The 23,130-nt window shown below is 38.4% G+C and overlaps 2 protein-coding genes across 2 annotated transcripts in view; one reads left to right on the forward strand and one right to left on the reverse strand.

The window, feature by feature from the left end:
* NIBAN1 (niban apoptosis regulator 1) overlaps nt 1–11,944 on the reverse strand; it is a 169,868-nt gene extending 157,924 nt beyond the window's left edge. The window contains exon 1 of the mRNA XM_019738093.2: nt 11,640–11,944. Coding sequence (XP_019593652.2) covers nt 11,640–11,676 — 37 coding nt within the window. The 5' untranslated portion in view covers nt 11,677–11,944. The remainder of the gene's footprint in view (nt 1–11,639) is intronic.
* Nucleotides 11,945–12,160: 216 nt separating this feature from the next.
* Nucleotides 12,161–23,130, forward strand: part of RNF2 (ring finger protein 2) — a 32,331-nt gene continuing 21,361 nt past the window's right edge. Inside the window, exon 1 of the mRNA XM_019738109.2 lies at nt 12,161–12,391. The gene's annotated coding sequence lies outside the window, so the exon portion shown is untranslated. The remainder of the gene's footprint in view (nt 12,392–23,130) is intronic.

Here is a 23,130-nt window from a genome sequence, read left to right on the forward strand (position 1 = left end):
CAAAAAAGACTGACAACATTAATTGTTGCCAAGTGTGTTGTACAAGTGGAACTGTCATACACTGCTGGTGGGTGTATAAAATGATACAGCCTCTTTGCACGACTGTTTGGGAGCTTGTTATAAAATTATACACCTACCTAATGACTGAGCAATTTCACTCCTAGGTATCCATCCAAGAGAATGAAAATATACATCCACAAAAATTTAACCAAGAATGTTGATAGCAGCTTTATTTCTAACAACCAAAAACTGGAAACAAATACAAATGTCCATCAACAGGAGCTTGGATTTTTTAAAAAATGTTATATATTTATACAAAGGAACATTACTCAGTAAAAAAATGGAATGAATACAACAATATGGATGAATCTCTGAAACATTGCAGAGTAAACAAATCAGACAAAAAAGAATACTTATTGTATAATTTGTGTAATTCAAGAGCAGACAAACTCACCCATGGTGCGTTTAGAACACAATTGCCTCTTTGAGAAGGGAGATTGACTGAAAGAGGACATGAAGGAACTTTCTAGGGGTGATGGAAGTATCTTATATCTTGATTGGGGTGTTGGTTACATGAGTATAGACACTTGTTCAAACTCATCCAATTATACATTTAATAGATACTGCATTTCACTGTGTATAAATTTACATCCATAAAAAGAAATGTAACCATACAATTACCTTAAGCTGGTTAAGCAAGATATGAGTACATCACTTAACGAATCTTTTTCACTTTCTTTCCCCTGATGCATAAAAGAGTGTTCACAACATAGAGAGTGCTCAATACATGTAGGAATTAAACAAATGAACAAATTGTTTTGGCACTTAATTCCTACGTAAATTCAGTTAATTTCCTACTGAAAATTCCTTACAGAGAGAGGGACCTTCCTTCTGTGCTTTTCTTAGGTTATCGATGATTGCTCTAGCTTTGAGCAAATTAACTCTATTTGGCAGTCAATCTACATGTATGTGAACACATGTGTGCATCTCTATGGTATGCTCAATTGTTTTGGGTTGTTCTCCTGTGATAGAAACTGTCTAAATTGACTGTTTTTAAAATATTTGTCTTATCACATAAATGTGTAGTAAAAATAAACTGAAAAGTAAATCACAAGTACTTTCGAGAAAGACACCTTTGCTCAATTAATGATTTTGAAGACAATTTCCCCTCAAAAATAGAATGCCTGCAAAGTTATTCCATATTGTGTATATTCTCTGTTCCAAGATGATTTCCAATCTAAAGCATTATGATGAGAAATGTTTTCTCCATTAATAATTTCAAAGTTTTGAAAAAAAAGATTATATAACTATAGATTGATAATTCATGTTAGGCTAATGTGCAAAAAAAAAAGTGTTTTTATTAGATGTATACATCCTGAAAAGGAAATTACTTTCAATACTTAAATGTGACTTGAAAGAATAGAATTTTTTAAAGCTTCAGTGAAAAAAGGCAGATGGCAAACAAAGATGTGTTATTGAATTCTAGCTATTAAAATGTGGTATCTAAATTCCAGAGAGAATGAGCAAATGGGGATGTGTAAATGTTAATATTTACATATCAGAGCTATATTTTTCAAGAATGTTTTGCTTTAGATTTAGTAAAAGTTGCTCAGAAAACCTTACATCTTTCTCAAAATGAAAATAATTGCATTTCAAAAGTCAGAAGTTTCAACAACTTGCAGGTTAGGAAATGAAGTCCCGGTTAATTTGAAAAGATGATCAGAGACCTTTTACTCTAGTGTATCACTAACATAAAAGGAAACTTCTGAACCACCTACAAGTTCTCATTCTCTACTTTCAAGTCGAGGTCACATTCCTCTCCCCTGTCCGTCATGGGATGGCCTCATGCATTAAGCATACATCTGGTTTGAATTCCTGCCATGTGTGATAAATCAATGCATAACAGATAATAAGTTTGGAAGATGTATTCCTATTGGTTGTGACTTGTAATCTCTGAGCCTTTGCAAGTCTGATGATTTTTCCATCTCAGCTTGTCCATGGTATAGTAATAAGAGAAGCCCCAAACACAGAATGTACTTTAGAACTAAGAGCTTATCTCCAAAGGCATCAGCAGGACACTTGAACTAATATCTCTGACACTGCTGTGTCTTTATGAGCTTTGAAAACTGAACCCACCATTTCACAGCTTCTTATACTATGGTCCTTTTTGTACAATTATGTTTAGTAATTGGGGATTGTTACTAAAGTATAATGGATATTCACTATTTGGATTATTCATACATTGATTATTTTGTTTTAGTACAAATATGCAAAAAGCGGAGCACCATTTTGGTTAGTTAAAACAGAGCCACCAATTATGGGAAGGCAATTTAGAATAGTGGTTACGGATATGGATTTGCCCACCGTATTACTTGAGGCGACTTTGAAATGCTTTCAACCTCTATTTTCTAATCAAATAAAATGGAAAGAACGATGGTAACTTCCTCCTTGGATTGTTGTACAGATGAAATGAGATGATGCTTATAAAATACTTAGCACATACCTGAGCTTGTGTGGTTGTTGGCTATTAGTACAGTTGTGAATTTACTTATGACTCTTCTAATTTCCAGAATTAAAGCTAATATTGCCAAGACTGGAGCCCTCTGAGCGATGCTGTTCCACAGTGTGTAATTAACAATGGTCCTCGAGGGAGAGTTACTGCTATTGCCTTGCTCTTATCCACCTCACCACACTTGGCGTGTGGCTGTCTCTCCTACTAGATTCTGGGTTCTTTGAAGAGAGGACCTATGTCTTATGTCTCTTAATTGCTGAGTCTGGTGAATTGTAGACTCTTGCTAAGGGAATGTGTAAATGAACATGTAGGCAAATACACTTGAAACATCAACTTTAAATTCGTGTTGTTTATGTGGTTTTCAGTAATTTTCTAAAGAATAATTTCTTTTAACTGGGTCTAATAAAGCGATATAGATATTATAGCTACAAATAAAGGAACACTTAACAATTATATATCGTTCTTTGTTTATATTTCAAAGAGAAGGTCCAGTTCAGGCATTTTATAGTTGAGATACCTATTAGACATCCAAGTGGAGAGGCTGATTAGGAAGTTGAACAGAAGTTTGGAAAGGTCCTGAAGTTTCCAGAAACTTAGAGAAGTCCGTAAGTTTGGAGAAAATTGGGAGTTGTCAACATGTGGGTAGAACTTAGAGCCATGTGACTGATTAAGGCTATAAATGATAAATTATACCTTAACTTATAATTAAGGTTATAAGTTAAAAAAAAAAAAAAAAAGAGGTGCTAAGATTAAACCCTGGGACATTCCAAACTTAAAGATTGGGGTAATGATGAGAAGCCACAAAAGAGACTGAGCTGGAAAGGGTCAGAGAGTCAGAAATATTCGGAGAACCAAGAGAAAGCCTGTGTTCAGCTCTTATTGTCCCTGGCTCTTTTCATTTCATGTCTCAGGAACTTTCCCAATTTCGGTGCACTAGGTGGAAAATCTGGTTTTCCTAACTGACCTTCTGCTTCTCATGACCCTCACTCAGTAATTCTCTGTGTTGCACATGTCTTCAGATTTGGCCCATCTAAAACTTGAGGAGTTAGAGTCAAGGTCAGGGTGTTCCTACGCCAGCCTCAGCTCACATCAGCCATGTGGTACCACACCCTTATTCCTCACCTTACTTGTCATCCTCTCAATTAGAAGAGGAGAGATAGCTACTCTTGGTGTTCCTGGCTTCAGACCCTCTGATTCAGCTTTCACCCCCTTACACTTATCCTGAGCCCTGTTTTTCTGGACTTCCTCCCTGCTTGTGCATTTTATTCTTGCTCCAGCTCTGGGCATTTGGCTACTTTGGACAAACAACCTGTCCTTTTCAGCCTGTCCCTGAGTCCGTCTACTTCCTCCCAACCCCATACCCACTCTCCCCCGTATTATGTGGCTACTGCCCTTGCTGTGACCCCTTGGGTCATTTGGGCCATATCTGGAGGGAGGTGAAGTCTCTTGAACCCAGCCAAATATATTACACAAACGTTTTATCATATAGTCATCTCATCTCAAAGAGTCTGAAAAGTAAAAATTCTCTGGAATAGAGTTGGATGAGATAGAAAATGCAAACATTTGATTCTCAACCTACAATTGATTCAATTGATTCTCAACCTACAAAGTGTACTTGCTTCTAGCAATCACACACTACATCAGTAGGAATTTCTTGAGGGAGTACTAAGGAGTCTAATTAGCAAATAACACCTGACATTTCCCCTACAGACTATGGGATATAAATTAGTAGGAGGAGATAGAATCCTAAGATAATTATATAGGTCCTAGGACTCTTTTAAAGGATTATTTGGGGGATCTGTAATCACTGGTCGGTTCCTGTTTAGCCTAAATTCTTAATAAGTAGGGTTAGAAATGTTTAAGGGAATGGCAATTGAGGTCTAGCGATAAGCCATTTGAATCCCTGATTTTCAAGGCCACTATGCAACTAGATCTCTAGAAACAAAGTCAAGAATTCCCAAGTTCTAGTTTTTCTGTTTGTTTTGGCTGATGATGTCTGATCTAGGACAGATGTTTTCTTTACCCCCGTCCTTCAGTTAATGATAGGTAGATATGTGCTGAAATTTTCACTCATTTTTATTAGATAAGTTTACTTTTTTATATGTAATCGTATCTTTACAGCTTGTATGATAAAACACATTTTATTCCATTGTGAAACATTGAGAAATAATTTAGGACTAAAGGTCCTCAAAAATCCTCCTTCCCTTAAATATAATCCCGCTTAATAGTTGGGTGGTTACTCTTTTGAATATTTTCATATTACAAAAATGGGATATATGGTACATATTGCTGAGAAACTTGATTCTTTACTTGGTATCTCTGATATCTTTCTACCGCAGTACTTGTAGCTTTCATTATTTTTAACAGCTTTATGATGCAGTACTGTATGAAATACCAAAATTTATTTAGCTAAAAATGTGGGTTATTGTCAATTTTTCACGAACACAAGCAATGCAAAAATTAACATCCATGTATATATTTCTTCGCACACTTGTGTGAGTACTTCTGTAGGATACAGTCCCGGAATTGGATTTCATAGGCTAAAAGAAACACACACTTAGAATTTTGAGAGAGAAGTACCAAATTTCCCTGTTAAGAGGTTGTGTCATTTTTCATACATATCAATAATGTATGTGATATCTGTGTTCACAAACATCGACCAACAATGAGTATTATGATTGTGTGAACATGGTAGGTAGAAAACTACCATTTCAAATTTGCATTGCCTAAATGTTCTTGTATGATTAAACTAGATATTATGTCAAATACATGTATTTTGTCAAATACATAAGTATTTTTAATGACTACGTTTTAAAATTTGGAATTATTATCATTACTTAAACGGATAAAGGATACCAAATGTATCTTAGGAACAAGGCATATAGCATATATATATATATATATAAAATACATATATATTACATATATACATATATAACACATATATATATATATATATATATATATATATATATATATATATATACACATTACATTGTGTCAAGTGCTAGGACCCACATAAAGATGAATAATGACTGGTATTGAAAGATGAATCATGACGTGGTAAACTCACGCTACTTTCACTCTGGTGGAGTGGCGGGCGGTACTTGCACACTACTAATCTAAGCAAATGAATACGAGAGAAAGATGCTAAACATGGTTTGAGAACTAGTCAAATTTCAAGTTCCAGTTGGAATATTAGATTAATGTATATCACTTAAAGTTTTACTCTCGGTATAAAATGTTAGTATGTTTTGACAGAATTCTTTAAAAATCAACATCCAAGTACAGTTCTTCTTGGAAGTCCCCCAATAACAGACTCTCCTGTTGGTCATTATACTTCTTTGGACAGCTACAACAATACCACATGACTTTCCTAACACGTGGCTTCTCCTGACTGAAGATCATTCTGGAGTATTCAATACCAAAGAGAGCAACCTCATTGCTTCTTTGTTCTTTTCCACTAAAGAGCTCTGTATTTGCTGTGTTTGTTGATACAGATGGTTCTTTTTCTGCACCATGAAGGACATGGCGTCTATGAGTTATGTTTGTGACATCTTTTTGTAACCCAGTTTGTTTTAACTATGTGTCAAGCCTCAAGCTAAAGGCTGGGGTGAAAATATGCCATGCTTAATTAAAGAGCTAAGTCAGGAAATGAATAGGTTGGCAAATAGCTGAAAACTGGCTCATGTGGAAGAAGGATGGCTGTGCTGAGTTCAGGCTCATAGTAGTCTTTCAAATTTTAGGAAAAGGTCAAACGTGGGCAGCTAATGTGATGAAGTCCAAGAGTGCAGACAGGAGGCTAAGGATGCGTAAACGTGAAGAAGTCAAGGAACTGGAAATCTACTAACTATGAACACTGATACTGTTCCAGAGCTAATTAAGAACTAATTAAATCAGAATAGGAATGAGAGTTGGAGAGGGACACAAGGTGAGTTAGGCCACCCAGTTGTCCCTAACAGGGCATAATGACAAGAAGGTTCATTTGTAGCTACCTTTATCCTACCTTGCTCCATATGTGGCAGACTTTATAATTCTTAAGGAAGCAGAGTCCATTCTGACCTTATAAGCATGATCAATGAAACGTGTTTTTTTAAAAAGATGATAAAACAACAATTTCTTACAGACAGACTAAAATCCTTAGAAAATAGCTCTTTCCGGATATAACACATCAAACCTGTTTTCTACGTTGACCAGAATGGTTTTCAGATTTACCTAAATTATAACCTACTTTGGTATGTTATTCAATGTATATTTAAATAGTTTGCTTTTGTGGAGTATAAAATGCTAATGAGTCAGCAGATGAAGACTGCAAAAGTTTCTGGATCTTGATGTAGTCTAAAATAAAAGAAAACTTTCTTTGTATGGGTAGGATTTGGCAGTTCTTTTAAATTCTTTACTAAAAAAAACATTTCCAAGAAATGTGTTAGATAAGTGATATCTTTACGCTTTACTTTCTCACCCCACAAAAACCATTCTAGCACCACACTTGCTTTAAGGGGGAAGAATTTAAATGTCCACAAAGACAGTTTAAGTGAGCTGTAACTCACTGTAAATATTTTGCCCTCCTCATCTGTATACTTACTTCCCAAAGGATCATTCAGCCTTCTTTCCCAGGGAAGTTTCCATTTCAGTTCTGAGTTTTGATCTTAATTATCTATTCCTTGTTCGTTTTTAGGATGATGTTCCTAGCTCAATGCCAAGGCACAAATCTCATCTCTTGCAGTAAACATTTGAAAGGAAAAAACCTACAAAGTTTGTGTGAATGGAATAAATTTTCTTCCTATTAGAAAACGAAAGCCATGAATTATTCAACCACACTTTATTTTATATTTGAAGTTTGATATCACAACAGTATCTCCCATTAATGCATTCCATTATTACTGCAAAGAAACAGTTGGCTATTTGTGCTGCATTAGAATGAAAACTTCTATTCATTTTTGACATTTCAAACACATGCTACTTCATTATTTTAATAAAGTGCACTAACAGATGTTAGGCAGAATGTGGCCACATCTGGGACATATAAAATACCATTCCAAGTCTCCATAGGAGGGAAATAGCAATATTGTTTAGTTCTCTCCAAAAGTCTAACTAGCCCATCTCATTTAATCTGTTTAACTCCTTTAAGTTGAACACTTAAAAGTAGTACCAATTATTTGGGTTGTCTAGGGAATATAAAAAGGACTAATGAACTAAAACATCAGGGGAAAAACCACAAAAAGAAACACACTATGCTGAAACAAATGAACTTCACTAAAGCTTGTGGTTAGATATATATATATATATATATATATATATATATATATATATCTTTTTTTAGCTGAGGAGGTTGTAAATCTTGAGTTGTCTGCTTCCTGAAGCCACACTGTATTCTAATTCCCTTTTGGTCCTTTCTACAACATCCCTACTGAACTTGACCCTTTCAAAGAAAGCACAACACATCTCAAAGATACTAAAAATTTTGGTAGAAGATACATTTTGACAATAATATATCCATATCTATATCTACATCTATACATATATAGATAGATGGTGATTAAATCCCATATTCCAATGTTCTAACCTAACGTTTAGTTTTAATTTTTTTAAAACTTTTATTTATTTGTGTTTTTCCAGGACTCCTCAGCTCCAAGTCAAATAGTTGTTTCAATCTAGTTGTGGAGGGTGCAGCTCCCAGTGTCCCATGTGGAGATCGAACTGGCAACCTTATTGTTAAGAGCACCACGTTCTAACCAACTGAGCTAACCGACTGTGCCTGTTTTGTTTCTTAAAGCAAGTTTTCTAAGAAAACAAAAACAAAACCTGCTGGTTTTCTGTCAACGGATCAGGTTCATAGTATACTGTTATGTTCAGCATCACCTCTAGCTTCTTGAAAATAGACCACACTAAAGACTGGAATAAATACTAGTGCTGAGAGGAAGCTCTCATAAACTTTATGAGATGTTTGTCTCATAAACTGCTTACCAAATAGAAAGAAGAAAAAAATGCTGGAATTGTGTATGCAGCACGGAGCCAGAAGGCACATGTGGTTTAATGAAAAGTATCCTGGACTTGGAGTCAGATGACCTAGATTTGAGCCTCAGCCACTTTGAGCTTAATGTGACAGAAGTCACATTTCCCTTGTCTATAAAGTAGGAATAATACCTTTGAGGATTGTTCTGAAGATTCGGCGAAATAATGGATATAAAAGTGCTCTGTAAACTGTGATACATACCTAGCCTATCTATTGGTGGCCTGCAATCTACATCTCAGATGAGCAGGTGACAATTAGATATTTGGAGCATAGCTGAAAAGAAATCCATATGGTGGATATAGAACAGGTAGGTGTGAATTTTCATTTAAGACAGAGTGCCTAAATAGAGAAAGTCTCTGGAGGGACTAAATGCAACCTTGATAGAAATTTCTGCTCTTACGTTGTAAAAGTGAGGCAAACCAAGCTGATATATACTATTCTATTTTATATACACACTGGGATCAAAGATTTCCAGTCTTTCATTCTCTATTCCTTGAGCATCTACTGTATGTGCCAAACACTGTGCTAGTCTCTACCTAGGTCTACACCAATGGACAAGATTTCTGCTCTCAAGAAACTATTACATAAGTTACATTAATGTTTTTATTCCAAGCATTTGGTAAAGTGTAGGCACATAATAAATGCTCAACCAAAGTTGGTTAAGCTGAACTATAATCTTTCATTTTGTAGCATTACTATAGCAAAAAGTCAGTAGAGGTGATTTTGTGATCAGAGATGCCTGCCCAATTCACTGTGTGATTAACAGAGTACTACTTCTTAAGTTGTGAGGGAAAAGACTCTTTTTAACTAGAGTTCATCTAGTCACCTACCTGTAATACAATACTTGTATTATGTAGTGTTACTGTGATGGTTTCCTACTTAAAATACGATTATCACTTTCAATTAGCACACTTAACATGGGGGCAGAGTGTAGGTAGAAAATGTTTTTCAGAGAGGTACACCCCTTACGTCAGTTCAAAAAATTAGCAAAAAGAAAGTAGGCTGGATATGTCAAATCACTATTAATAGGCTGACTATGGACTTGACTTTGATTTAATATACAATTAAAACAAAGGGGAAGAAAATGGAAAGCCCATTCTATTATCACTATATTCAACTCATAACAAGTACAGTTTATTTTTGAAAGCATAACTTTTCTTTAAGCTACTCAAGAGAGCTAGTGTTATGGAATAAACTTCTTGGAGTATTTTCATAATATCTAGGAGATAACTGGTGGGGTCTGTGTTTTTGACTTTAATATTGTTCATCAATATCCCCACTTCTCCTGAATTTAGTTCAAGGACTGGGTTGAAGGACTCAGTCCCCTTGCAGATCGGTGGGGGGGTGGGGGTGGGGCGCTATGTAACTAGTTTTGGTCAGTGAAATGTGATCAGTGATTTCTTTCCTTTCCAAGAGAAGGCTGTGAAAAGTTCGTGCGGATTCTTTAGTTACTTTCTTCCTTTGCCACAGAGACTCAGTTGCTGTGTTTTGGTGATACAGCTCCAAGATGGTGGACCCTCTATCAATCTGGTTCCTAGAGTAACTGGAAAAGAGTGAGTCTGATCCACATGAAGCATGAAACATGAGCAAACAATAACTTTTATTGTGTTAAGACATGGAGATTTGGGGGATATTTGTTACTACACCATAACATACACTTTCCTGATTAGTATAGTCAAGGAAGGCCCACAGTATTCTCAATGCCAAGTTTTTGAGTAAGAGATAAAATAGATAATACCAGTTCCATTCATTTGTCAGCAGTGTCTTTCATATTAAGGATACTAGCCTGAGGTCTACTTTTTTAATCACATTTAATCCAGATGCCCCATAAGTTTTCCATTTTGCCACTAATTCTCCTGTGAATCTTTTTTAAGTACTATATTTAAACTTTCATCCATTAAGTTCCTGTGCTTTCTACAAACGATCACTTTTCTCAACATCAATTGAATGTCTTAATCTAACCACACATCATTATTTTCACAGCATTTTAGCTAGAGCTAAACGTTCTGAATTATGAACATCCTTAACTGAATTACACATGCAGTCATCATAAATAAAGACAGGAGATGCTTCTGCAACTGCACTACCTCTAGAAAGTGGACCCTTACAGGAAGGGAGAGTTAGAAACATTACTATTATTTTGATTTTTTTTTTTTTTCACATTGGAGGAAGAGCTTAACCTTGAAGGGCTTGTAGAATTGGAATTATAATTTCTTATTTAAAGCTATAGATAGTAGGTGAAAGTTTTCAAATCACTGAAAAAGAATAATGCTTTGCTCTTGATTACTTTAATGGATTGTTAGGTAGGATACATAATGTGTTGTCTTTAATATTTTAACTCTTGTCCTCTTTTTTTTCCATTTAGCTTAAATGTCCTACTTAAATCCTGGCTTCTCAGGAATCATCCCTGAACACACCAGCTGGAATTGATCCTTTTCTTTTCCAAAATCCTAAATAATTTTATACCACTTATGTCGCATTGCTTGTAAAATTTTAGAAAGTTCAAAAGCTGGAAAGGACCTAAGAATCATTCAACACGATCCTCTCACTTTTGCAAATAAGGAAAATAAATCCAGAGGAGTTCTGTAATTTACTTAAGTACCATAGTTAGAGATAGCCTGGAGGCTATAATCATAGTTTGCCCAATTCCTAGGGTAGTCCATTCCTTTACACCACAACTGCCTTCACATTTACTGCCTGGTATTATTGGTTATCTTTAATTAATTAATTAACTTATCTATTTTTCAATTAGAATTGACATTCAATATTATTTTATATTAGTTCCAGGTGTGCAACATAGTGGTTAGACATTTATATAATTCACAGAGTGATTCTCCCATTGGTAATTTTTTCCAGAGAAATTAACATCTCACCAGTACATCCTACGGTGGGGAACTCTCCTTTGTACTTCTTCAGTTTACAGCTTAATTTATACACATTTTACGTATTTTTGGGGAGACTAATTGGTTGTGTTTTAGGTAATGTTTACATCTACGTAATCGATTCTTACAGTCTCAAGTTCAGAAGATGACACCAGAGGGCCAACGAGGTAGGAATAAAAGAGCAGCAAGACAGAGCCTAAGAGCTGATGAGAACAATCAGAATACTTACCGATGTCGGCTACTATACTTCTAGAATTGAAGGTCATCTGCCCTGGACTTGTTAGATGTCGTAGGTTCACTCTGCAAGGATGCAAAGTGTGTGTGTGTAGAACGGGGGTGGCAAGGTGCCGAAGTGCAGGTGAAGTGCTAGAGGTGAATGAGTAAGGAGGGTTCCTCCCGGGCGGGATGGGTGTAACGCACAGGAGACAGTCACGGGGGAGCACTCGGCACCCAAACCCGGTCAGCCGGCCTGGGAAGCATCATGGGTGAGCCCGGCAGGGGCAGAACCACACAGGCAGAGGGAAGGACGCCAACGAGGTACCGCCGCCGTCCTCGGGGCGTTGCCCGGGGGCTGCGTCGGCCCCGCGGAGGGCGCGGGGGGCGGGGCCGGCCGGCGGGGCGGGGCGGGGGGCGGGGCCGGCCGGCGGGGCGGGGGGCGGGGCCGGCCGGCGGTGCGGGGCGGGGCGGCGGTGCGGCCCCTCCGAGGCCAGCGCGCGGCGGCGCTCTAACGCCGAGCCCGTCCCCGTCCGGCGCCTCCGCCCTCCCGCTCGCTCGCTCCTTCCCGCCCTCCCCGCAGCGCCGGCCGAGCCGGCTTCCCCTCAGTCTCTCATGAATATTGAGCGGCCCCTGTTGTATTTCCCGAACTCCATTGCGGAAGCCGAGGCTCGCCATATTGTGCGGCGGCGCCGGCGGCCGCGGCGGCTTGTCCCTGAGTCTCGCTCCAGCCGCGGCCAGCGGAGTCCCGGGCTGGGGCAGGCGCCGGTGAGCGAGGCGGCCGGGGAGGCGGAGGGCGCGGGAGCGGCGGTCCGGGACGCTCGGCGTTTGGGCCGGGCTGCGGGCGGCTGGAGGCGGCCGGGTGGCCGGGGAGGGGTGTGTGTCCGCGGGGGTGTGAGAGGAGATGGCGTCGCCGCCCCCGGCCGCTCTCCGGGCGGGGATGGCGGGGGAGGCGGCTCTCATTGTTCCCGTTTCTTCGAGGGTCTTGGCGGAGGTGGTGAGTCCGTGGCTGGAGGACCCAGTGGGCAAAGCTCAGGGATCCCTGCCTTCGCGGCGAACCTCCAGCCCTGCGCACTTCAGCGCGGAGGCCGGGGCTGCGGCGCGGCCCCCTCTCCTCCCGGGCCGGGGCCCCAGCCTCTCCGCGGCCCCTTTCCGGAGGCGAGCGGCGTGGAATGCGGGTGTTTTCCCCCCTCCCTCGCCGCGTGTCTGCACCGTGGGGGTGGGGCAGAGCGTTTCGTGCCAGCAGCCCCCTTCCCCCCGGGGTGGTGGATCGGGGTTCGCGTGTGGAGGCGCGCCTCGGCGTCGGGGTTCCTTGCGGGCTGGGGGGAGGCCCCTCCTGGTTAAAACATTCCTGGAGTGCCGCCTGCCTGCTCGGAAGTATCTGTTGCAGGTTCTAAAACCGCGAGGTTGCCCCGGGGGAGTGATGGGGGGAGGGGGTGTCTTGGTTTGTTTCTGCTGGAAGCTTCGCGTTTTGAATCTTCTCGTGGACGCTGAGATCGCTGGTACCTGCTGTCGCCGCGGAGCCCTCGTTCGGGTGGTCAGGATCTTTTTCTTCCTACCGAAGTCGCTTCCCTGCGCCCGGAGACACTGGTAGTAAAAATTGGTCTCCAACTTTGAGGTTTCTTCTGATTGTTTGTTCGTAAAGGCCATACTGGCATTTTATCTCCTTGAAGCCTTTTTGGGTCTCGACTGCGTGGCTGTCAGAAGTTTTAGAGAATTGTGTGCCTTTACTTGGGCAAATGATTTGAAATTGTCACGTTTCCTTGAGGGGTGTGAAGAAATTTGCTGTGAAGAGGATAGGTTTGCATCCATTATTTTCGTACTATGCTTTATTTTAAAAATTAAAAAAAATTGAGACATGGTTTTCGTGTTTTAGACAGAATTGTTGAAAACTGATGTATGAGTGATTTGTATTTTATAATCTTCTTTTGGGAGTTCCAAGGTGATCAGCTGGAATACTTGTAGTGTAATTGGTGGGTAATATACTTATCCAATTTGGCTTGGGGTATTGTTTAATATTTTAGTATCTTAGATTGGTGTTAGATTTTCGTTCTTAAAAATGAATATTTGACCTTTTGATTTATAAAGAATTTAAATGGCAGCAATATGACTTTTGGTTGGTTATTCCTCTTCTCCCCTGAAATTTCTACTTGTTGCAATCAACAGGTATCTTTAAAAATCTTGATTGTGCATTGAACGTAGCTTTTTAGTAAAATAATGAGTAGTTATATATGAGTCCATTTTCCAGGCATAGCACAGCAAATATGGCCTCTCACTTTTTTGTAAGGATTTGAGTTATTTTCTTCAGGTATATCCTTGTGGAATCCACATTTTAGGTTAATTATAGTAGGTGTGGGAGTGAAATGGAGAATTTATGAAGGAAAACTGCCTGAGAAGGCTAGTCCCTTTGAATATTTGAAAAATATGCTTAGGTCCTTAAATGTGCTGCATAGAAAAATTTCAAATTGGAACCACTAACATAATGTAGACGTTCAAAATACTGAGATTTTTTAAATTTGTCTCTGCTTGTGTGCAGCACTCAGCTATCTGCCAGGTTGGTATGAATAGAAAGATTGAGCAGGTCAGTAAACATCTTTGGAATTTCATTTGTCTGTTACTGACCTTCAGTGTGTCCTGTCAGGTCTCTCTCTTTAATCTGATTTATTCATGATTTGTGTTTATGTTATGCAGTGGTTGGAGTAAAGAGATATGTCTGGTGAAAAATATATAACCCAGTATTTCAGTGACAGTTTCATTTCTATACATTAGCAGAGAAGCATAATTCCTTCCAGCAAGAGACGTGAGTTAACATTAAAATGTGTTCTATTAAAATTATGACAGCCTTTCTAGTATGACTTAAAGAACCTCATAATTTTGTAGCGACTCATTTATTAAATCTGGAGAAACCAAACAATGTATCACAGTTTGCAGTTTTTTAAAAAAAAGAAAAGCGCTGTGAGATTATGTTTATTCTGCACGCCTACAGATCTACACTCTATTTTTAATTAGTATTGTTTATTACACATGCTGGGGGAGACATACGTTGTCATTGTCATCAGACACCAGTTACTTAATTTCTTTTAAATCTTTATTGTGGTAACTTATTGAATGTTTATTTAAATTTAACTGAGTAGATCCCTCATATAATTTGGGGTATAAAGGTACAGTAACATTTACCCTATCTATTCCCTGAAGGGCCAGATAGCCGTTCTATTTTTTCCCCCTTCTTCTTCTACCCCCGTGCCCCCTCCAGTCTTTCACTTTTTCTACCCAATGTGTCAAATGGGTCCTCTGGTGTCTTTTGTAAGGAGTATAGTTTGGTTGATTTTACATGGATATACTTACTGTGGAAATACTTGGCACTGAAGTAGAAGCTTGTGTTCGTACTATGTTCACAGGCAGGAGCTAAGTGATGAATCCCTGACGTTATAGATGCTAAGGGGGTGGGGGACCGTTATCCGGTTTTATGCTCCGTGGAGGAGCTCCAGGGGAACTGCCCACAGGTTTTCAAGCTTAAAATTCTTTTCACTTCTCGTTTTGTCTTACAGATGTTAGGCAGCTGAAGTGGTAGTGTGTCTGTGCCCCGTGATACTTCTTGTTGGATGCTCAGCCTCCTATATACATCACTAAAAATTCTGAGCAAGTCCTATTGCTTGAATTTGTCTTCTCCCGTTTCATTTAGGGAATGGATGAACAGCATGTTTACTGCTTCTACGTATCTGCCATTTTGCCATCATTTTTTAAAAATCGTTTTATTAAGTACAATAATGAAAAATTAATTTTGAAATTAACTTCAGATTAAATTGTCCAATGAGGTCATCTTATTAAGTGAAGTAACAGACCAAATGAGAAATATCAAAACATTTTGGTTATTTGTTTTCAACAGATGTGTTGATTATGGGCTCTTCTGCAAGAGGGATTTCTTTTTGTTTCTGTGGAGTTGTATTTTATGAAGAGGTTAGATTCTGCAGTCAATGTGTAAAATGAAAATCACATGTAGTGAAAAAAAATATACTTGAAAATTCCTTAGGAAGGGAGAGCAACATACCAGTAAGTTCAGCTCAGCTTTAGTGTTGGAACAGATTGCTCTTTGTATTGTTGAAGACTAGGTGAAGCAGTTAGTTTGCAGTTAGGGACTGTGTTGAACAACAGAAAAGTTTTTAAATATAGGAATCGCATTCAGCGTGGTGTAATGCTCACACTAGGAGAGGCTTGTGGGAACTCAGACCCCTGAGGAACGGCACATCAGCTCTGACATCTCATTTCTCAAGGCTATGCGCCCCGGTGAAAGGAGGTGGCTGTGTGTACTTGGCATTGCCTGCATTATTTAAATATTTTTCATTTTCTCTTGTTTTCCAAGTTGAATAGTTTAAATCATAAAAGTTAAATGTTTTTCTATCCTGTAACTTAACAGACAGAAATTTCAAGGGTTTTGAGCTATCCTTTATAGATTTTTGTCTATAGGAATAGCTCCAAACTTTCTTGACTTTCGCCCTCAATGAAGCAGCAGGATATCTCAGAGGAGAGCAGTTCGAATCACTGTGTTTAATAATGTATTAGTGTACATTAGTAATGTAGAGAAAACAGAGACTTCAATAGGAATTGCAACAGAGAGAGTTGGTTAGATGGTGGGTTAAGAGCGAAAAGAACATTACAGTAATCAACTTAAGAGCTCAGAGAAGAGGTTCCATTGGTCTGGGTCAGTGTTGTTCAGCGGCTGCTAGGGCTAGTTCTGGGAGGATGGAAAGCAGCTGGAGGCTGGAACCTATTGCGGCTGCTGGGAATTAGAAAGAAGCCCCTTCACCCCTCTTCCTCTTTGCTAATCTCCATTGACTACCTCCACTGGCTGGCAAAGCCTAACAAGGAACCTGCTGGCAGCAGCGTCCATGAAATATAGTTGCACAGTCTCCATAGAGCAGAGTCTAGAATGGTGGTTTTGGCGTTGAGAGTCAATGAGTAAATTACCTGCACAAATAGTCTACGTTAACATACTATAATTTAAATAGGGAATTCTGTCCTTATCTTGCCTGTTAAAAAGCGTTAATTGGTTATCTTCTGTGTGCGAGACCCTATGCTAGGGATTAGGGATAGAACAATGAATTGAACAAGGTTTCTGTCCTTGAGGAATTTACAGTCTTAAGTGGGATGACAAACTAGTGTACAATGTGTTAAATGCAGTAACAGATGTATGGTGTGCTTTGGGAACCCAAAGGACATAGAAATCTACTTGCCTCCTCTCTGCCTAGCTAAATTTAATGACTCCTTTTTTTATTTTGTATTTTGATCAAATCTAACATCATTCTTTCTGACTCCTGTATGTTCAGCCCAACTCCTATGAAAGCTATTTCTGAGATGCCTCAGTTTTGTCGTGTAATCACAATCGTTAAGCATTTCTCTGTGCTTTATTCACCTGGGTTATAAAAACCATTCTCTGCACTTTTAGCCCAGCCTAGTACTGTGCACATAGACCATGTTTATGGAATACTTATTTTCGCAGTGGCTGATGAGAACTAAAATATTGATCATTACCTGTGCAGACATATACTCCTTCCAGGGTCATTAGAAAATAATTTGGTGGAGTGTTAGTTGATTTTACAGATGTGAGAATTGAAAGAGTAAAATAATTGGTTAATTTAGACTATATAGTAGCAATAGCTGACCTAGAAATAGGACTTTGGATTTCTAATGTGCTATACGAGTATTCCAGAGGCAGGAATTTTGGCAGGGATTCCGTTTGATGGCTAACTAAAATCCTCTTCTACCTCTTTTATTACAGCCTAATGTTCTAAAATCTCAGATATTTCTCAGGGGAGAGAAAAGACAGAAGTTCCCTCATTTTATTTCCTAAAATTAGAACTATCTTACCGTTTATTTTTACATTTTTCTTTTTAGTTGTCCACTGTCTCCTTTTTTCCTACACCCTGTATTACCACTACCCTTATTAGCTATTGTAAAAAGTGCAAATCTGCAGTACTTCAATTTGACTTCTTTTTAGAAGAGCGTTTTGCTTGTTTTCCCATACACACTCTGTTGATTTAACTTAAAACCAACTGATTTTTCACTTTTAAAAAGATGTATGCCTCCACACCGGTAATTGCATTAAAGCCTCACTATTTATACTGTTTACGATATAGAGTCTAATTCAGTCTGGGACAGCTGTCTTGGAATCCAGCCAAGTGTTTAATAGAAGGCTTTGCTGTATTACAGAAGCGGTAGTGTTGGGTACAGTAGAAGGAGCTTCAGAATTGAAGGCAGGAGGCTTGGTTTCTAGGTCTGGTTCTATTACTACTACTAGCAAGAATGTTGGCTTTTCTGTTTTCTGTTAAAAAACAAACAAACAAAAAACCCCTTGATGACCTTATAAGTTATTTGTAAAGACATAAGAGGTAATATAGGTGAAAAGGGGGTTTGTAAACAGCAAAGCACCTTGTAAATATAAGAGGTGTATGTGAAGAGAGAGAGAGAAAGAGACATCAATTGATTTATGGTGTGGATCCTGGGCTAGTTTTGTGTGTACTTCCAAGTTTTTGGGTTTCCATATTTAAAAGAAAGTTGTTAGTATGAAATGAGGTGTGGGAGAAGTTGTCGATAACCCTATTTTTACCAAGTCTGGTGATGGTGTAGTATTCCTTCCCCCTAACAGGTGTAGGGTGAGATCTCATTGTGGTTTTGATTTGCATTTTCCTGATGAGTAATGATTTGAGCATCTTTTCATGTACCTGTTGGCCATCTGTATGTTTTCTTTGGAAAAATGTCCATTCAGATTTTCTGCCCATTTCTTAATTGCATTGTTTGTTTTTTGTTACTGAGTTGTGTAAGTTCTTTACATATTTTGGATATTAGCCCTTTATCATATATATAATTTGCAATGATTTTCTCCCATTCAGTAGGTTGCCTTTTCATTTTGTTGATGGTTTCCTTTGCTGCACAGAAGCTTTTTAGTTTGATGTAGTCCCACTTGTTTATTTTTCTTTTCTTGCTTTTGCAATATGTATATTTATATACATATATTTAAATGTGTGTATTTTAAATGCTATAAGGAGTTCTGTCCTAATGGACATTTAGAATAAATTATGTGTGTGTGTGTGTGTGTGTGTGTGTGTGTATGTATGTGTATATATATCTCACATCACCTAAAACATGCTCATTTTATAGATAAAGAGGTTTAGGTCTATATATTGACTTGTTCAAAATCATGTTGATTTCCAGTATATATGAGCTGTGCCAAGTTTTTGCTGCTTTCGTGAACCTAAAATTTATGCCAATCTTTAGATTCATCAGAGCTGTAAGACTTCTTTCTAGCCTTAAAAAAAATTTTTTTTCATGCCGCTTCTAACCCCCTGGCCTTTGAAACTGCAGGAGCTGCTTTTCCAGTTTTAAACTTTTTATGTGAGTTGCAGAAACCAGGAGGAAAGAAAGGCCTGAAAAGAAGAAAAATTAAATCAGTTTGCCGTTTGGAATTGTTCTAAGAACCCAGTATGAGAATTGAGGTCTCCTGAATCCCAGTCTGGCTGTTACTATTCCCTATTGTAGTAGTTTTTCTACCCTAGGTTACAAAGGGGCACTAGAAGCATATTTAATTCTCTAGTCTTATCTGTTGTTGTCTTAAAGTTGTTAAAATCTGTGCTTATTATAATATGGTAATTAAAATAATAATGACAACAACAGCAATAATGGGAGTTGGAAAATGGAGGGAACCCCATCCCCCACAAAGTGTAAACAACTCTGTTACCTTCTAGAGAACTTTTACATAGCTGTAATTGTAGTACAGATGAAAATGAGTGGTTTCTCTCATCACTTTACCTTACAAGTATTACCTAGTCATTGTGTATGGCATTAGTAATTACTTTTGATGGTTGAGGAAGTTTCCTGTTGATGTTGCAGTGAGTGTCTCCCTGATGGTGTCATTATAATTATCATAGTAGTAGTAATAATAGTATGTTTGGTGTGGTGGTTAAGGGCATACCTTCTTAGGCATACCCTTACTGTGGGACCTTGAAACAAGTTTGTCTGTTTAATTATTTATATTTTGACTCAATTTCTTCTTTATTAAAGGAGGGTGATAATACTACTTCATAGGCTTATTAGGATTAAGCAAGATTTCATATTAAGGGGTAAATACTCTGTAAATGTTACCCATTATTAATAGCATTATTTCCTAGGACTGGGAATAACTGGGTGAAAGAATACCAATGTTTTTATGTCTCTGGAAATGAATTGCCTGGCTGCTTTCTGAAAGGGTTATTCCAGTTTCTGCTAGGAGAATGTGGAGACATCAGCCTTCCGTGGTCTCTTATTTTTCTTCATCTAATTCTTTTCTGTGTCATTACGTCACCACAAATTTAATTTTTCAAAAGATTATACCCTTGCCAGAAATGTAGACCCTGTTGGTGTGTGTATTTTCAGTGACATGAGGGAATGTTGCTGTGACTTCTGATGTCATTACTTGCTAAAACTAACGTGTTTTATCAGTGCCTCTGCTGCTTCTGACAGAAATCTGCATTTATGAGCATTTCTCTGCCCAGGAAAGGACATCGACCTTAGTATACCACTTCTCAGAGGTTAACTTTTGTCGTGGCATTTGGGGCTTTGGACTGAAAGTTAGTAGTTACTAGAGTTCTCTTTCCAGCTTTGTAATTAATGATATGCTTTTGTAAATCTTTAAGTTTTACCTTATGTTGTATTTTACATCTTGATAGATACTGATCTGTCTGTGCCATTAAATCTGTAGATTTTTATTGGGGGCCAACCATATGTTCTGATGGCATAGAGTCCACAGCCAATAAACCTTGTTACTGGTACCACGTCAGTATGCTGTCTTGTTTAGTTTCCTGTGATCTGGGTGGTGATGTGAAATGAAGCTGGTAGCCTCCCTCACTCTACTTAGGAACTCAGAATTTTTCTGCTCTGCCCAGGAAATTATCATCGTCTTTGTGTCTCTTGGTTTTAGGGCACTGGGAGAATAAAAAGGAGTCCCTCTCGAAAAATGTGGTTAGTTTGTGGTATAGAGTTTGTGTGTGTTTCAGGACCGAGAGCCTAGATTATGCCAAAGTCTGAGGTCTACACTACTAGTGAGTCAGTAATTTGGCAGTGGTCACTAGATTCAAATAATGGAATGAAGCAGTAGACTGGAAATCCCTTAGGCAAGCAGAGGTTGAGACATCCTTAGAAGTGACAAAATCTAGACTGGCAGCTGAGAACCGGGAGTAAAGTACCAGTGTAAGGAATGTCTTGTCAGAGAGGCAATTACAATTCAGGAAATCAACAAGAAATGGAATGTTTTGACCAAATGGGGCAAAAAATATAAAATAACACCAGAGAACAAACACCCCCCCAGATGCACAGCCTGTAGCACCAAGTTCACCAGTTCAGAGGAAGATACCACCAGTTCAGAGGAACTTCTATAGCTAGCTGATTGTTTAAAATATATATGCAAACAAGCCAAATGGACGTGGAGAAGTATGATATCAGCAGTTTTCTTGAAGACAGGAAAAAAAGTGCAGAAGTCCTTGGCTGTGACTTGGAATGCGAGGTGTGCGACCTTTAATACACAACATGCCTCTTTTGACCTGCTTTGAGAAGATGAGAGGACGTGACTGGTTCTGGTTAGTAGAAGTAGTCAAGTTGAAAGAAGCTGCTAAAGCTAGAATACCTTCTTAGCTCAGGAGGAGAGGACTGTCTTTACGCATTGTACTGGTAAGGATATTTAAGCAAGCTTTTCATCCACAAAACATCAGAGCTAAGAGGGCTGTTTAGTATAATTAATATAAATTCTTAAATTTACAAATAAAGAAACTGGATCCTCAGCTAAAGTGATTAATTAGCCTTAGTTAACCCACAAATTTTGAAGCAGAGTTTAGCATTCAAATATATTTGTAGAAAATTTGTGGCTATTTCAGTAACCAGTATTCCTGTTAACAAGTTGTCTCCACCTAGTGGCAACAGGTATTTTGCAAGGCTGAGTACGAACGTGGGGAAAAACTGATAGAGGGCACTTGACTGATCACTGCTTTTGAGGAACAGGCAATGTGCTGACAGTTGTGTTGCTTTTGCAAAGGGAAAGAATGAGACAGTGTGCCTAATGCTTATTTACATATTTCATAACCTTATAAGGAATTTGTAAACGGTACAGTTATACCTGAGTCACGCAGCACCTTTATTGTTGATAGTGTAAGAAGTTAGTGTGTTAAGCTTGTATTTTAGAGTTTTTCATATACACACATATTACATAAACATGTATTCACATGTATAATTTCTTTCTCTTTTTATGAGTTAGAAGATAGTGTGGTAACTTCATCAGTGGAGAAGAGATGACCTAACCTAAATGATGATGGGACAATTACCAGTTACGTTGTTGGTGGTGGTGGTGGGGGCAGATACCAATCTCTTAAGTGTAAAAAGTGAAATTCTGAGTGTATTAAAAGAAAGTACGGGTGGGTGATGGATTTTATAGTGTGGATGAGCTTTCCAAAGAAACCATAGAGGAAAAGGTAGATACATTAAAAATATGTAAAAAATAAAATCTGTGGCTTAAAGAAGTCAAAGACAAAGACAACAAACTGGAGAAAAATGTTTAACACTCATGACAGGCAAAAGGTCTGTTTCCTTAACAGGAAAATTTCTTCCAAATTAACTTAAAAAAACTTAATGGAAATAAATATGAATAAGTGATCGACCAAAAAATGGCCAATAAAGGTGTGAAAAGATGATTGAAGCCTTGCAAATTAAAACAGCAGTGAAATATAATTTCCCACCTATCAGAGTGGGCATGATTTAAAAAAAAAAAATTGGTAGAAGGGTAAGTAGGTATAGCAATTTTAGCAGTATTTGTCATAATGAAAGAAAAAAAAAAACACCTACTTTTTGATCCAGTAATTTTGCGATTAGGATTTGGCCTAGTCAGCTTCTTACCTAGGGTAACTTATTGTCAAAGCTAAAGTTAGCGAACCATACACTAAACCAGTGACTGGATGAATGAATGAATGGTGAATCAAATATTTATTGGGGGACAATTTAGGAACTTAATAGTATTTGGAAATGCCAGGAGTTTCCTTAAGTCACTAAAAAGTGATCTTTATGTAGAAGAGTGGGTTCTCAACCCTTACTGCACACAAACACCATCTGGCTGACTTTCTCACCATACTGGAAATAATGATTCGGTTGGTCTGAAATGGGACCTGTTACCAGAATTGTGTCCAAGCTCTCCAGGTGATCCTGTATGCAGCCAAACTGGAGAACTTCTTTAGAGGAAGATACTTTCCTGTGGGTGCACTTAATTTTCTTTTGGCAGAAGACAAGACTCCATTGGGCAAATAAACTGAAGTTTATTTTATTTTTTTTCCACCTTCTCCCATTCTGCCATTGGCTTTCTCTTGATAATTTTGGTTCAGCTGGTGTATTAGTTTCCTATTGCTGCTGTAATAAATTACCCACAACATAGTGCCTTAAAAACAACACACGCTTATTTTACTGTTTGGACAGTCAGAAGTCCAAAAGTAGAGGTTTAA

Source organism: Rhinolophus sinicus, linkage group LG17 (genome assembly GCF_036562045.2).
Source record: "Rhinolophus sinicus isolate RSC01 linkage group LG17, ASM3656204v1, whole genome shotgun sequence".
NCBI classification, from domain to species: Eukaryota; Metazoa; Chordata; class Mammalia; order Chiroptera; family Rhinolophidae; genus Rhinolophus; species Rhinolophus sinicus.